Here is a 16,546-nt window from a genome sequence, read left to right as displayed (position 1 = left end):
CGTTAAAATATGAAAATAATTGCCCAATATGAATTTTTATTTTAGAAAATACGAGGGAAGAGGTGCTTCCAATGACGGCATGCCACTGGAATCTGGCATCGTCTTTTTTATTGTCCCAAATTGCCAGAGCTGCGGATTAGCGAGGTTCGGCCCGTAAGTGGAAAATTCAATGTTTGATGCAAATACGGTAAAAAAGTAAAGCCGGGATAATTACGCAATAAAATAATTTTAACGATAACAAAAGAAACTACAACGACACAATTAAACAAAAGTATTTTATTTAACGAAATTATTTAAAATACATTTTATATTTATCTGGCAGATAGGAGAATAAAAGTATAATATAATATATTGCAGAGCGAACATTATAGTTTATTTGATTACAAAATTTAAATATATAAATGCAAAAACAAACATTCAGTTATAATATTCTGATTTTATTTATATAAAAAGTTTTGTAAATTTCCAAATCATAATCGATCACTAATAGAACAAACTGCCTACAGACCATTTAAAATGTACCGAGTAGGGCAGCACGATTTTGAGTTTTGCTAATGCAAAAACTAAGGAAAAAACATCACAGATAAAACTATACCATACAATAATAATACTATATATTATCACATTCCCATTATTATATTAAAGAATAGGAATATTCAATCGAATACAATATATTCTTCCTTCCTTATTGTGGTACTTGTATTAAATCATATCACATCTTCGTAATCTAATTTTGATTTTATATAAAAATGGATATTTAAATAAGTCCTTTTTTGATCCATTCGAAATACATAACTTAAATTAAGACACTAGGAACAATAGAGTACAGGCATCGAACTATTGTTATACATATAAAGTTAGCCTCTTGCGGTCTCGAGATACGTCGATAAATGCGTGTAAATATTGTTTTATGGCTCTTCTTTGGCATAATTTATAGTAGATATATATACCGGGTAATTATAATAGTCGTAGTAATTATATTTATATAATATTCCGAATACAACAATTAATAAAACTCTATAATATCAACAAACTTACATTTAATTAATTGTATACAGTACAAGTGGAAAAATATATTCTCAATAATATAGAAATTTCTTTCGGGTTGCTTTGATTTCCTCCAAAGTCTGCATAATTCCACAGAAATCAAAAACTATAACAAATTGCGGAAACGTACCGACAACTAACAAATTTCGGTTACCCTTAGGATTAAATCTTAAGCAAACGATGATTGGTTAACTGTACTTTTAGTACGTGAACGCTCATTGGTTAACTTTTAACTCTAACTCGTGTTGGTGAATACGGAGGTAGAAATGCAGGCCAGAGTGTGCGCTATTTAATAGCGTTAAAAATCTCTATTGTAGAGTCGCAAGTCCACCATTCTCCACTTAACTTCTATTATTTGTCGAGTATATAATTAATGTATTTTCTTGAGTAGTTCATATATAACTTCGGGTCGTCCCAAGCATCAGTAAATTCAAAAGTTACGCGTTACGTAAAAATCTAAATGCTTCCATAAGAATTGAGATTCGTCTACGTAACATTATAAACAGTAAAAGGATTAATTCCTATCAAAATATTTTTATATGAAATTTCTAATATCACATATTTTTGTTTTATTATACAACAGTTGAATAGGGGGGAAATACAATTACTGCAATTCAAAAACGAGATTTTACATTCTATAAATATTTCTAATTCCTTCGCATAAACTTTCGTCTCCTTAAAATAATAAGATCCGGTACAAAGCTTGGTATTTTCATGCTCTTCTGGTACCATGCTTCATGCTTTTGTAAGTGTTAATTTCTAAATTTTACGCTTTTATATACTTTTGACGTTGGGAATTGGCGTTATTTAATCTTACATCCTAAAATACAAAAAGGAAAAAAATGTTAGTTAACAAATGATTAGTTTCCTTTGCATATTACATACAAGTTAATATATTTAGTCTTGTTAAAGTGTCACGACATTCAATACATTATTTTAAGCAAACTCTATTGGAATATGAATGGGGGATTTAGTTAAGATAGGGATAGGGGTCGAGAAGAGAAAGAAGAGTTCTTTGGACATTATATATTGGGAGTGGCCAAACCTCGTAACGGAAGCTGTACCCTCTACCAAAATGGTACTGTATTGTATTACTCACGGAAAAGTATCTCGTACTTTCAACCTTCCGGAATTAGAACTGCATTACGTCATATATACGATTCCTATCTATTAACAGAAGAACCCCAAGAGGTAGATTGAGGTGAAAAAGGAACTTACCGCCAAGAGAGTGGCGGGTCCGACCTCCGTGTTTAAGATGGCGTGCTCCATTCTTAAAAACCAGGCTAATGTGGCTAAAGATGCGACGCTATTGGATAGAAAAATGAGAAGCAATTGTCTGGTGACGTCATCTCCCAGAGGACCGTTTGTGAAAAAGCCAAGCAGCTGCTTAGTAATTTGAAATTTTCATTTTATTATACGGTATTTCCGTATTTTGTTTTCGTGTTTATTTATCATTTGGGTCATTTAATTGTGTTATTTTTACCTTAAATTACGTGTATTTGCTGTTTATCAAATGGGTATCGTCTATATTAGCTATAAATATGAGGAAAACCGATTCGGATTCGAAGACCGGACATTATGAAACAATAGCTCTGTACTTATAATACTAGTTTAGATTACTGTAAGTTTAGTAAAATTCTTGCACGCGTTTTTAATTTCAATGGAGAAAGTGTCAAAATGAAGCTCTTAATTAAAACAAGAGACAGATAACAAGTATAAATTTTACTTCATTCCATCTACATTTTTTTTTATACAATATTATTTTGGATTTAGTTCTGTACATAATGCTAAATTTCCATTTATAATATACACATTATAATATAAACTATTTTTAAATCGTCGAATATTATTTCCTAGACGACATAATTTTTTGGATCACAGAGGAAGTAAAGAATCTATCGAAGGTCACAAGAAAAACACGAGTTCTATACTTTTGTACACTGAATATTTTGTTTATGTACATCTGGCAAGAAAAAAAGTGATGGGAGATAAAGACTGCGGCATTACCATAAAGTATACAAAGAAAATGCACGGAAAGGGTTTAAGTTCTTAAACGACGATGGTTTTTTTTTACAGTCTACTCAATTTGAAAATCACAGATTGAAGGATGATGGTCCGTGGGGCAGCTTTCACCATTGGATCGTGCTCCTCATAATATACATGTATGTTAGATATTAAAAATATCCTTGTAAATATTTATTTTTGAAATGCAATATATTGTTGTTTATTTAATGCTATCTGCGAGGGTATCTGTGAGTCAAGTGCAATTCTAATCCTTCGGACGGGGTGGTGATTCTGTTTCGTCTGACGCAGATCTGCACCTGACCTATCCCCTGCCTCGGCCGTGGTTCAGTGGTCAGATCTGAAACCATTCTGCGATCGACCTGCGGCGCGCCCATCATTCCACGGTACCGACTGCAATAGGTGGGACCCATTTCTCTGCCATCTACAGACATCGAAGAAAGAAGAAGAAATGGTAGAAAAAAAAAAAAGTCCAAAGAAATGACGAAACTAATAAAATGTTTAAATAATTTGCCCGATGCGGAATCCTTTAACTTTGTCTAATTTGATATAGACTCGTATAAATCACCGAGAAAATATATAAATAAGAGCTACTTGCAAAGGTATAAACATTTGGAAAAGTAAATTTTAATTGTAGATTGATTTCATTAATTTGTCAAATTTTTAAAAGTGGACATAAGTAGAATTTTGAAAATTACCTGAATCGGTCGTTCTGGTCATTTCACACATTTCACATTTATTAAGAGCGGGATGATTGGCAAACGTACACTTTGAACATTTCCACATGTCCTTTTCTTCCACATTTTGACTCTCTCTTTTGTTTTCTTTATTACTTTGAAATGCAGAAGCAGATATCGCTTGACTACCTAAATGAAAAATGAAGTTAAATGTATGTACCTTTCATTGGATGTTGCTGGAGATTAAAAATGTCTTCACAATCTTTCTTATAATATACATGTTTAAAATTGGCGAACAATATTCACACTTACTCCAATTTTTAAGTTTAAATATTTTTGATTGTGTCATATTTAGAATAAAATGTATCAATGGCTAACTGAATACAAATGAATGACTCCATGCTAACTTTTAAAGGAAAGATTACATTGATGATATTATTAGTTGAATTTTTAAATTTGTTCTCTATGAATTTATAATTTGGATTCGAACATATGGAGAGAAATGGATTAGATCAGCGTTTTTCAACCGGGGTGCCGCAAAGTTTAAGACCTTTGGGCATTTTCTTGGAAATTTACTTAAGTGTAGTTCAAGATAACTCATTGTCAGTATTTTGACAAAATTCAATGGATTTAAATTTTGATTTTGAACACGTAGAAACACTATTTTTGCATTAAAATGCTACTGTCAATTTTTAAAATTTTTCTTCCCAGCATTGCACATAATATTCGTTTTCGCAAAAATTCGTCTGCCCCCGTTAGCCCCCTTTTCAGATTCTAGATCCACTGCCGGTCAAGGGTGTTGCAATTTTTTTGTTTCAATCAGGGGTGCCACTCAATGAAAAAGGTTGAAAAACACTGGATTAGATAATTAGTTAAGTACAGTACATATAAATGCTGTATTACTACTACTGGTAAAGATAAGGAATTATTTTATTAACTAATTTATTTTTTCTTCAAAAAACTGTTTAGTTAGACGAAAATCCTTTAAATGATTAATAAATTTCTTTCCATATTTTGTTACAATAAAGCTAATAAATGGAGTTTTATATTAGAAAAACATTGTCCCATATCATCTAATAAGCCATATAATTTTGAATATACAGTTGAACATGTTTACCTCAAAATTTATTTTTTTCCTTCATTTTCAATATATTTTTCATGTTTATCTAAAATTATGTATTTGCAATTAACACTTCGGTCCATTTTGATAGCATAAACTGCAATTGAGAAATATCTTGTGTAATTCTGAACTTATGTACTGTATTGCAAAAGTATTTGAATGTTTACAGAACACTTTGTATTTGCATTCAAAAAAATTTTTGATAGTAATGAAAGATTATTTAATTTATTATTATTGTCCTCAACATTTTTAGCTATAAATACTATAGCATTAGAACTTTTTTAAACATATTAATTAAAAAGAATTTCATTTATTTAGAAAAAAGTTATTAATATATCAAAAAATTCAAGTTGTTTCATATATATTTATATGTTACCTGCAAAGATTTTGCAATTTGATAGTGAAGTACTGAATGAGGGCTATTTCTAAGATTCTCAATCATTAGTTGTTGCTAATTTGGTAACATTACTGATTTTTGTTTGTTTCAAACTATGGACTACTAATGCACCTAAATTTAAGTTTCAAATATTGTGGGATTCTGAGATACGATAAATCTGAGTTTAATTTTTTTTCGAAACATAAATGACGTCATCTGAAAATAAATTTATAAATACAGAAAAATATAATTGAAATGATGGTGTGAGGGCATCATAACACCATCTATATTTAGTATTTCAACAACCAATGTTATAAATTATACAATAACTATCTAAATATATAAAATTACTTGTGTTACACATACCCCTTATTACTGAGAATCTTCTAATGCAATTGAATGTTTTCAATTTGATCAATCGTTCTATAATTGAACAAATATGTAGTAACTAATTCAAATTTAAAACAGTTCAAACATATAGTTAAAAATCGTAATACTTAATTTCCAAACGTACAATATTTATGTTATTTCCAACAGAAACAAAAAAAATCGCAACTAAAATAGTACAGTAGAAGCCGTTCTTCAGGTTAAGCCTTAATGCGGGGGAATTTCAAAAAATCCCTTCTTAATGTGCGTTTTTATGACATACCCTAACTGTGTACCGAATTTCACCTCTAGGTTCAGCAGTTTGCTCTGGGCAATGATGAATCAATGAGTCAGTCAGTCAGGACAAGTAATTTTATATATTTAGATGGACCAAGTGATTAATATGGGCATTATGAATAATGACCAACAAAATAAATTATTGAAATTTATTACAATGCCCTATCAAATTGACCGGTCATTATGAATACTGCTATCACCTAGTCGGGCAAAATTATGATACGTTGAGGAGTGATCATCCGACATAAGCTAGCCAATCGGCACTCATTTAGAAATATTTATTTTTTTGTGAATTATTTCATTTTGAAATAAGTGGAGATTTTTAATCAAATTAAAATATCACGCAATTTAAAATTTGGTACTAAACGTGATATGCACACGCAACTCAGAGTGTTGATTAGCTAGCATATGTCGGATGATCACTCCTCAAATCACCACTTTGCCCGACTAGGTGATGACCGGTCATTACAAATACTGCTATCACCTAGTCGGGCAATACCTAGTGGTGATAATACGTTGAGGAGTGATCATCCGACATATGCTAGCTAATCAACACTCTGAGTTGCGTGTGCATATCACGTTTAGTACCAAATTTTAAATTGCGTGATATTTTAATTTGATTAAAAATCTCCACTTATTTCAAAATGAAATAATTCACAAAAAAATAAATATTTCTAAATGAGTGCCGATTGGCTAGCTTATGTCGGATGATCACTCCTCAATGTATCATAATTTTGCCCGACTAGGTGATAGCAGTATTTGTAATGACCGGTCAATTTGATAAATTATTGAAATTTATTACAATGCCTGATTAATCACTTGGTCCATAACATATACAATAATGAATTACATGAAATTTCATACAATTATTATTTAGATACTATATTATACAATTATGTTTCTAAATGATAATTAAGAGCAAAACAGTAGAGCATTGATTACATGGGTCTATAAATAAATAACTTTGTTTATTAATGATTTTGACTTGCTGAATTCAAAAATGGTTATAAAAAAACAGAATAACATATCTTGTAAACTTGAGCTAAATGTTTAATAAATTGCATAATATATATATGAATATGTACACAATGTTATTTTCATTCGAGTTGGAACACAGAAACCGTCAGAACACTTTTTGATACATAAAAACTAAACAAACAGTGAAATCATAAAATACCCAGGACATCACTCGCATGTAAGACACTTATTTACAGACTTCTTGTATGAATCTGCAAGCGTTTTACGTGTAATGTTCCAGCAGTAATCTGCTTGTATGGAAAGATGATACCAAAGGAAATAGAGTCCGTCAATGTTAGCAATGTCTTGGTGAAAATGCTCCCAGTGCTTGTCATTGACAGACCCACAGTTTTCAGGGAAAAAGTCAATATGAGGATGCAAAAAGTGCATTTGTACATTTTCAATGACATGTTGCATCTCATCTTTCATAACACAACAGCATGTTATTTGTAATTTTTTGTTTGTAATTAGAAGCTTTATGGTTTCCAGGAAAATTATTTACCACCATCCTGAAAGCATTCCAAGCTTCTTTTTCAGCACCTATTAGTACACTATCAAAGTGTATTTTTGAGAAGCTTTGAACCTACGAATATCCTCTCTAACTTTCACCTCACTAATGTTTGGAAATGTCTCTCTAGAAAACCAAATTCTGGGCAATTTTGATCCATGGTTTTGACACAGTTTTTCATAAGTCCTAATTTTATATGCAACAATGGTATTACGATTGAACTGCGTTCTACTAACAGTTCAGAAATAACATTTTTTGATCCAGGTTCAAGGGATTTCTTCATGGTCAGTCTCTCCTTTTGAAATGTGCTACTCTGTCTCTGCTATACCTCTCACAGAGAAAACAACAGTACTTCATATACCCCAGCTGAAGTCGAAGTAATATTGCTATAACTTTGAAATCACAACACACCTTCCATTCACGTTCTTCATAATTTACTTTTGCAAGAAGTTGTCTTATGCTTTCGTATGATTCTTTCATGTACTTTTCATGGCCAATAGGAATAGAAAGCTTTTGTTACACAACAGTAACAAAACAGCTCTAAGGCTCACCTTGGAGGAGTCAAGAGTCTCCATTTGCATTGTTTATAGCTTATATTGAGAGCTGTCATACGAATGATTGTTTTCTTTTCTTTCTTTTCCACAGACATTCAAGAAAATGTACTTCAAGCTTTATAGGAATACATTTCAAGAACTACAGAAAAATGGCTCTAGTTTTCAAGATTTTGAACCAAATATGTCAAATTTTTGGAAAAATTGCCAAGTTAAGATTTTTATTGTCATATTCATATTCAGCACCCTTGAATTAGTAATATTCAGCTACTTTGGTTTTGGAAACTTTTTGACTGTTAACCAGTGTTATCCGAACACCGATCAACCAAAACATTGGTTAACTAAGCGTTCCAGTCAGACTGTCAGGACGTGTCGTGCTGAATCAAATGTTTTTGATACTAGATTAACTTATACTTTAGATTTTTCAATATAATTTTTTTCGTTTTTATTTTGTACAAACAAAATAAATATAAAGAAATAATTTTTAACGATACAATAGCCATGATGATTATTATAAAAATTTTCGTTAGGCTTAACATCAAATGAAAATTCAACATGAAGTGACATGCAATGGAGAAAAATTTCAACATAGGATATATTAATAGACTATATTAATAATGTATTTTTTCGTATATAATTGGTTATCCTAACAACCCCAGTCCCCAATTGATTTGGATAATCGATGCTCTACTGTAATTATAATGAATTGATTAATGATGTTTTCTTAAAATAATTTTGAAATTCTAATTTTTCTAAAACAGAATTTTAAGAAACTTACTTAATCCTTCAGTGTTTGGAACTGGGGGTATTGGTCCAAGTGGTCCGGTAAATATATTTTTATAAAAATCTTCGTCTGTTTCTCCTAACGGTGCTAATAAAATATAAAGCATTTTCAAAAAAAGCCTTCACGAAACAATATTGTTAATATAAACTGATTAAAATAGACTTTTTGCATACACGAATCTTTGCTTACATTACTGCCAATTACTAAGTGATATTTACACCTATTTTAAAGCAAATATCATTTGGCAATCAACAACAAAATTACACAAATAAATAGATATTAAAATATTTTAATGAGAGAAGAAAGTACAACAACTTGTAGATCCACATTAAGCACATTAAGATAGTCAAGAATAAGAATCTTTGTGTAACTGGACAATATGATGCACTTATAAATAAATCATGTTCTGTTTTTCAAAATAATTTAAACTGCTACACACATTCAACAAAATTGAGGAGTAGGACTTGCATGACATGAAACCAAAGAATGTGCAAGGAATATGATAAAAAAAAATCTTGAAAAATGTTTGAGTAGGATAAAGGTGTCTCTCTCTTCATTTCAACTATGCCAAGGTTTCACATGCAGAATTTACATGTAATTACAATGTAACACAAATTAAAACTAATAAACCTTTAAACAAACTTTATTTTAACCTCCTGTAAGCGTGACTGTACATTCCTAATGCTAGACATAGCTCCTTGGGACAAGGTACAGTGGGGGGGAATATCCTTGGTGTCATCACGGTAACTGTGAATACCCGAGAAGAATCCTAAAAATGAGTAGTTAAAGGGTTGCTGGTGAAGCTATGTTAGCTTGCTATCTGTCCCACAAAACAAGGAATAATAAAAATCCAAAACATTAGATACTATATCAGACAAACTGTGAACTAATAATAATCTTTCTTAATTAGTTTGATAATTTTGGATACAATTAATAAAAACGTGTATATTTAGAATTAATAATTTTTGAAATTTTTTTAAAATTTGAACATACCTTGACCTTTTAAACAAAAATCAACTTCCATCGACAAACAATGGCATTCCACTCTTAATCTTCTGTTTTCTTCTCGCAAATTTTGAACGTCCGTCATCTACAAATGTAAAATTTATCATAAAGTTGTATTATGTAACTTTTTAGAAATTTTAAAATGAAATATGTACTTAACCATTTATTAACAAAATGTACTATATTGTTAGTTTTCACGTACTTGTATAATGTTGTATTACAGTGTAAGAAGAAATATCTGTTCTAAAAGGATTCTTATATGCATTAAATTCAATACCATACTGTAAGGGGGAAAACAACAGAATAAAGAAACTGCAAAAAGAAAATTGAAGGGCCGCTCTATAATTATGCACGCCGAGAAAATTTATCTTACATGCTGTGATTTTGGCTGAAGTAAATAAAATAAAAAAACCGGAAGATAGACACGGTATTTTATAGACAAAAGGTTTATGATTACGGGAATATAAATCAAAAACCATTGAGAACTGTACTTTGTGTACAAACTTTAAACATTACTATAATGAAAAATATCACAAGAAACTGATTAATTTTGATTCATACATACATTTTTGAAATTGGCAATATCACAAACAAACTTGCAGTATTTAGGGCTTTCAAACACTAAGAACTTCACACTTCAAAGATTTCCAGAAAAAGTCGTGGAATGGTCGATGCATGCATAAAAAAAATCAAACAAGAGAAATGCCTAGGATTGGCACACAAGTGTTCCAGGATGTAAGTCTCTACCTTCTTATCACACTTTTCCTTAAAAATCATATAGTTTAATAAATGAAATATCATCAATATTTAAATTAGTGATGCAACGAATAGTATATTCGGCCTTAGCCGAATACTCGGCCAGGAGCGTGACCGAATACCGAATATTCGGCCAAACTATTCAGCTTGATTAACGCGCATATAAAAATTAGCGTGCAAACCTTATTATGCAAGGATCGCGCACCCTGCTCTCTATTGGCCCAATGTCACTACGATTTTTTCTTCCAGTAGGTCTAAATTATTTAAATTTATTAATTAAATTATAATTATTAAAGTTAATATGAGATGGAGCCTAACGTCTACCTCTAGTGCCAAATTGGTTTATAATTTATGTAATAGCCATAAATAGCCCGATATGATTCGGCAGTTGTTGGTATTTAGATGTAAGTTATAACTTATAAGTTATTTTATTTGCAATCGATCTTTTTAACTCTTTAATTAAGCAGTAAAATTTTATTTTTACTACGTATTTGTAGACTGAATAGTACCCTAAGGATATATACTTTAGTGGGGTCATATGGTCTAGTTTCTCCCCAGATGTGAACAGTTCAAATATATTATTGGGGGTTTCTATTTGTGAAGTTTTGTGATATTTTGTTGCTATTGTTTTTGTCAATATTTTTAAAATTAATACGATTTCAAATGCTATCTTTCGCATATAATGAGAAATGCTCATTCTTTGCTTTATATATAAAATAAATTATACAGTAGAGCGTCGATAAGTAGAACGGCCGGAAAGTGGAACGATTTTCAGTCGGACTGTGTCGTGCTGAATCGAATGTTTTTGATACTAAATTTACTTCTAAAGTATAATTTTCATGTTTTTTATATTCTTTAATATATTTATTTTGTTTGTACAAAATGCAGAAATAATTTTTAACGATACGATAGCCTCGATGATTATTATAAAAATTTTCGTTAGGCTTAAAATCGACGAAAATTCAACACGAAGCGACACGCAACGGAGAAAAATTCAACAGGAAGCGATACGCAACGGAGAAAAATTTGAACATCGGACAGGTTAATGTATTTTTTCGTACAAAGTCGGAAACTGGAACAAATCATTAACTGGAAGGACCCCAGTCCCCAATTGGTTCCACTTTTCGACGCTCTACTGTATAGTAGTTACTCATCTTATAGAAATAAATAATTATTTCATTAAATACGATAAGTTTCAATAAAACGTTTCGTAAATCATTTTAAAATATCGTAAAAAATATTAAAATATACAAGAATACGAATATAACATAATTAACTAAACAATAACACTAATGCTTGATACGTTCTAACCTACATGCCATCAATGGCCATAAGATATAAAGCTAGATAAAGGCTATAATATTATTTTAATTACGAAATAATTTACTAAAGTTAGACGCTATTTCTTATTATCTTTAATAATTATAATTTAATGTTTAGCATTAATAAAAGTTTCGAAGATGATTAATTTACTGTGTTTTTGTTATTTCTTACTCCTGTTTTTAGGTATTTGGTATTCGGCCGAATAGTGATTAAATATTCGGTATTCGGCCGAATAGCGAAAAATAGGCCGAATACCGGGTAGTAACCGAATATTCGTTACATCCCTTTAAGTCAGTCAGAAGGAACCTTCCAGTAATGCAACTGATAAGATTTACAGTAGTAGATAAATTACTCAGATAATTCCTCTATCACAATATAAAAAAGGTATTTAACTATTATATACCAGGTTGTTCAATAAGTTTTGTCGTTCAATAAGAGATGGCGCTATTAGGTTTGTCGTTTTATTACTCTAAAAATAGTACTACTTTTTTATAAACATGTGTGAAGTTTCATGTAAATCTGTCAACTCATTTCTATATTTGCAGCTGTTCAAAGTTGACGTGTCAGTGTATTTTTTTACAATGGAAAAAATTGAATATCGTGCAGTGATAAAATTCTTATTTTTGGAAGGTGTAGCACCAAAACAATGAACGATTGGTAAAAGTGTATAAGGACTCTTCACCTTCAATTAGAACAGTAGAAAGATGGGTTGCTGAATTTAAACGTGGCCGTACAAGTCTTGAAGACGATCCACGTGAAGGACGTCCAAAAAGTGCATCAACACCAGAAATCGTAGCAAAAATACAGCATATGGTTTTGGAAGATCGTCGATTAACTGAGAGAGATTTAGTAGAAGCCCTAGGGATCTCATTAGGCAGTGTGAGCAATATTTTGGCTGATGTTTTGGGTTACAGAAAGCTGTGTGCACAATGGGTGCCGCATTCGCTAACTATGGAACAAAAACACATTCGAATGCAACTTTCTCAGCAACATTTGGAGCGTTTTAGAAAAAATAAAAAGGATTTTGTGCGTCGTTTCATTACTATGGATGAGACCCCATAGTACTATGGATTTAGGTCTACCATCATGATCCTGAATCAAAACAAGAGGCTAAGGAGTGGTGTGAACCCGGTACTTCGGCTCCGAAGCGAGTTAGGGTCCAGAAATCTGCTAAGAAGGTGTTAGCATCAGTTTTTTGGGATGCAAAAGGAATTTTGTTCGTGGATTATCTCCAAACTGGTAAAACAATAAACTCAGATTATTATTGTAATCTTTTGGACCAGCTGGATGTAAAAATTCGTGAAAAAAGACCTGGTTTACAGAAGAAAAAAATCATTTTTCATCAAGATAACGCACCCTCTCATACAGCTCAAAAAAACCATCGCGAAAATCAGCGAATTAAAATACGAATTGTTGCAACATCCTCCCTATTCGCCAGATTTAGCTCCCTCTGACTTCTGGCTGTTCTCACATCTTAAAAAATTGGTTAATGTTACCCTAGGTTCCGAGATGGCGACGGGGGAAATTTTTCCCTACGTTGGAGACTGCGGCAGGGAAAAAATTTTTCCCTCGATTCAAGATGCCCGCGTTTCCGGCCGCCATCTTGAATTTCTCTGCGGACGTTAACAAAAAAAAAAAAAAAAAAAAAAAAAAAAAAAGGATATTTTTACTCACTTTTCGATGGTGGTTGCCTACTTCTTCCTACTTTTTTTTTCCTTTCCGATCCATTCTTTTTTCGGTTTTGCCAGCTTGGATACTTTCCTTTTCTCTTGGTGCGGCTCTTTTCTTCCTTGTTCTTTTCGATTTGGCTGCTCTTTTATTGGTCGATTGGCGTTTCCCTCTGTTCGATTTATTACTACTTGGCAATATAAACGACAGAATGCAACCCCAAGAAATGTGGCCAAATTTACTTTTAAATGTTCCTTCAAAGGCAGAAGTCTTCGTTCCGCACTTACTACATCGCAAGAAACAGCTTTCTCTATTACTCCGATGACATAATTTGCATTTAGAATCGCACGGAATGCAAACGGACTCGGTCGGCTGTATGCCTAATTTTACAGCAAATTTCGGAAATCTCAATGCGTTATCGATACGGGAGGCAAACCTAGCTCCAAAAAGTCGCTGCCGGATGGCCGAGCGGTCAAGGTGGCAGCCTACCGCTCTGGGGACCCGGGATCGAATCCGAACGGGTCAAATAATCCCCAGGAATTTTTCGGGGGTGGTCCGTTCGGATATGTCGGGCCCCGTCCCTCACCACCCGGTCGCCCCATTGTGGGTCTGGCCGAACCCATAATGGGCCTACTAAAAGAGGCCCTCTTAGTGCCCACAGGGCGGAAAGAGTTAAAAAAAAAAAAAAAAAAAAAAAAAAAAAAGCTCCAAAAAGTCGTCTTCCATTAACTTGTAGAAATCACGTGTGGTGCAACTCGACCGAAATTCGTCGTTGAAACTCAAATCGGCAAAACTACTCATTATCGAATAATTGGCAATAAACTAAACGCAGGGAGGTGGTGAGGAAAAAGAATGAAATATCGTAACCAGAAAAATAAACAGCAAATATTCCAATACGCAATTCGTCGCAACACTGCAGTAAACGATTCCAACTGGAAACTAGTCGATTTGCATAAAATTGCATTGAAATGAACAGAAATCACGTCACAGATCGAGCATTTGCATATTTGTTCGTAACACAACTACAAACTTCCCGCCGATATTACTCTCGCACGACGTCACGAAAAGGCTCCCTCTACCATCGCAAATTTACACACGACCGTCGCCATTTCGAGGTTACAGGATACTCGGCAACGTCGATCTCAGGGTTGAAACCGAACGGGGAAAAATTCTCAACGGCGTCGACGTCACGACTCTAGGGAAAAAATTTTTCCCCGCCGCAGTCGCCAAGATAGGGAAAAATTCCCACCGCCGCCATCTCGGAACCTAAGGTAACATTAACCAAAAAATTCATGCGTGGGAAACGATTTTCATCGAACGAAGAGGTAATAGCAGCCGTGGAAGCGTATTTCGACAGTCTTCCGGATTCTCACTTCAGGGATGGAATCCATAAATTAGAAGATCACTGGAACAAGTGTATTGAAGTTCAGGGAAATTATATTGAATAATAAAATGTATTTCAAACCATAAAATTGTGTTTTTTTTATCGAACGACAAAACTTATTGAACAACCTGGTAGATATTCCTACTGTTCTTTATTTAGAAGATTAAAAAATTTCTTTCAACAAAACTTAAATGTGTAGAATCTGATACTTAACAACCTTATTGTTTTGAACATTGGACACAGGTACTAATGCAAGTGGATCTGGGGACATGACTGTTCTGTACAGATAAGTTGATTAGTAAAATCAACCATTCAAGTTTTTAAGAAGCCAGAAAAACCTTCCATTTAATAAAAAAGATGTTAATGTTTTTGGAATGTTCTGATGTCAGAATGACAAACATATCTTTTTCATTAAATGAAATTTTAATTTTCTAGCTTCTTGAGCAACAACTGTTTTGATAATCCCTGCTAATGGAACAGACAGTCTGATTGGAAAAGTATGGGATGCAATACCCTTAAGATTTCTTAGACAGATTTACATACACACATTCAGCAACTATTCATAATATACTTTAATTGATCGTTCCCCCATTTAAAAAAAATCCACAAAAACTAGTAAAGAACCTAAAGTTTTTGGCTTTTTTTTCCAGTAACTTATCACACAAGGAAATCTTATTGATATAGGCTTTATTAATGGAAATGCATTTTGGGTCTTTATGACCCCTCTTCAGTCCTTACTTTTTTGTACAGATCTTAGCAAAAGAAATATTTATAAATTACATCATACATACATGTTTACAGATAATATTATCTGTAAAAAAAAAGGTTGCTATATAAGATAAAAATAATCTTATACAGCAATCTTTTTTAAGCAAATTTTTTAATATATCTAGTGAATTGCCAAATTTTTTAATTTCAATTTGTATTTAATAATCAGCTAATGTAAGTAATTGAAAATATTACCTGTAAAAATGTATGTATGATGTAATTTATAAGTATTTCTTTTGCTAAGATACAAAAAACTAAGGACTGAAAAGGATAAAGACCAAAATGCATTTCCATTAATAAAGCGTATATCAATAAGATTTCCTTGTGTGATAAGTTACTGGGGAAAAAAAAAGACAAAAACTTTAGGTTCTTTAACAAAACTCCTGCACAGACATAGCACAGTTCACAGTTCAGATGTAGTATTTTTATTTCTCCAGAACTATTCTCATTTAGCAACTATGACTAATGTTTTTTTATTTTATTTTATTTCAGATACTTACATTTGAAATTGCAGTCAAATTTAATCTTCTCTGCAACAAATGCTCTTCCATATTATTCACTTCCATTTTCATTCTTGACAATATTTTTTTTTCGTCATCTAAAACTTTTTGCAAGACTTCTAATCTAGCTTTCTGATGTAATAAAAGAGCTAGAGGAATATTCAGGTAAAAGTTATTTAATTTTATGCTGTGCAATTTGTTACGTATATTATTATTTCTCTAAAAAATGAATTATAGAAATTAATTGCTGAGCACATTATTATTTTGTATGTCATTATATTTACTTAATAAATTATTCTTAAATATTTGAATCAACATTAAACACAATGATTTAAATGAAAACTTCTGTTTTTACATAATTTGTAAAATCCTCTTAA

General features: G+C 32.0%; 1 protein-coding gene across 3 annotated transcripts in view; it reads right to left on the bottom strand.

Moving 5' to 3' along the window:
* Positions 1-1,072: 1,072 nt before the first annotated feature.
* LOC136977206 (TGF-beta-activated kinase 1 and MAP3K7-binding protein 2-like) overlaps positions 1,073-16,546 on the bottom strand; it is an 81,544-nt gene continuing 66,070 nt past the window's right edge. For 2 of the 3 annotated variants that reach the window (XM_067272670.1, XM_067272671.1), the window contains exons 5-9: positions 16,170-16,318; positions 9,759-9,855; positions 8,760-8,852; positions 3,768-3,935; positions 2,755-3,493 (exon numbers count right to left, since the gene is read on the bottom strand). In XM_067272670.1, coding sequence (XP_067128771.1) covers positions 3,282-3,493; positions 3,768-3,935; positions 8,760-8,852; positions 9,759-9,855; positions 16,170-16,318 — 719 coding nt within the window. In that variant the 3' untranslated portion in view covers positions 2,755-3,281. Of the gene's footprint in view, positions 1,868-2,754; positions 3,494-3,767; positions 3,936-8,759; positions 8,853-9,758; positions 9,856-16,169; positions 16,319-16,546 lie in introns of those variants that run through there. The other variant, XM_067272672.1, reaches the window with a different exon arrangement.

Source organism: Centruroides vittatus, unplaced genomic scaffold (assembly GCF_030686945.1).
Source record: "Centruroides vittatus isolate TY-2023 unplaced genomic scaffold, ASM3068694v2 contig_452, whole genome shotgun sequence".
NCBI lineage: Eukaryota > Metazoa > Arthropoda > Arachnida > Scorpiones > Buthidae > Centruroides > Centruroides vittatus.
Note: the sequence above shows the minus strand (reverse complement) of the source record. Positions and strands in the feature narration are given on the sequence as shown.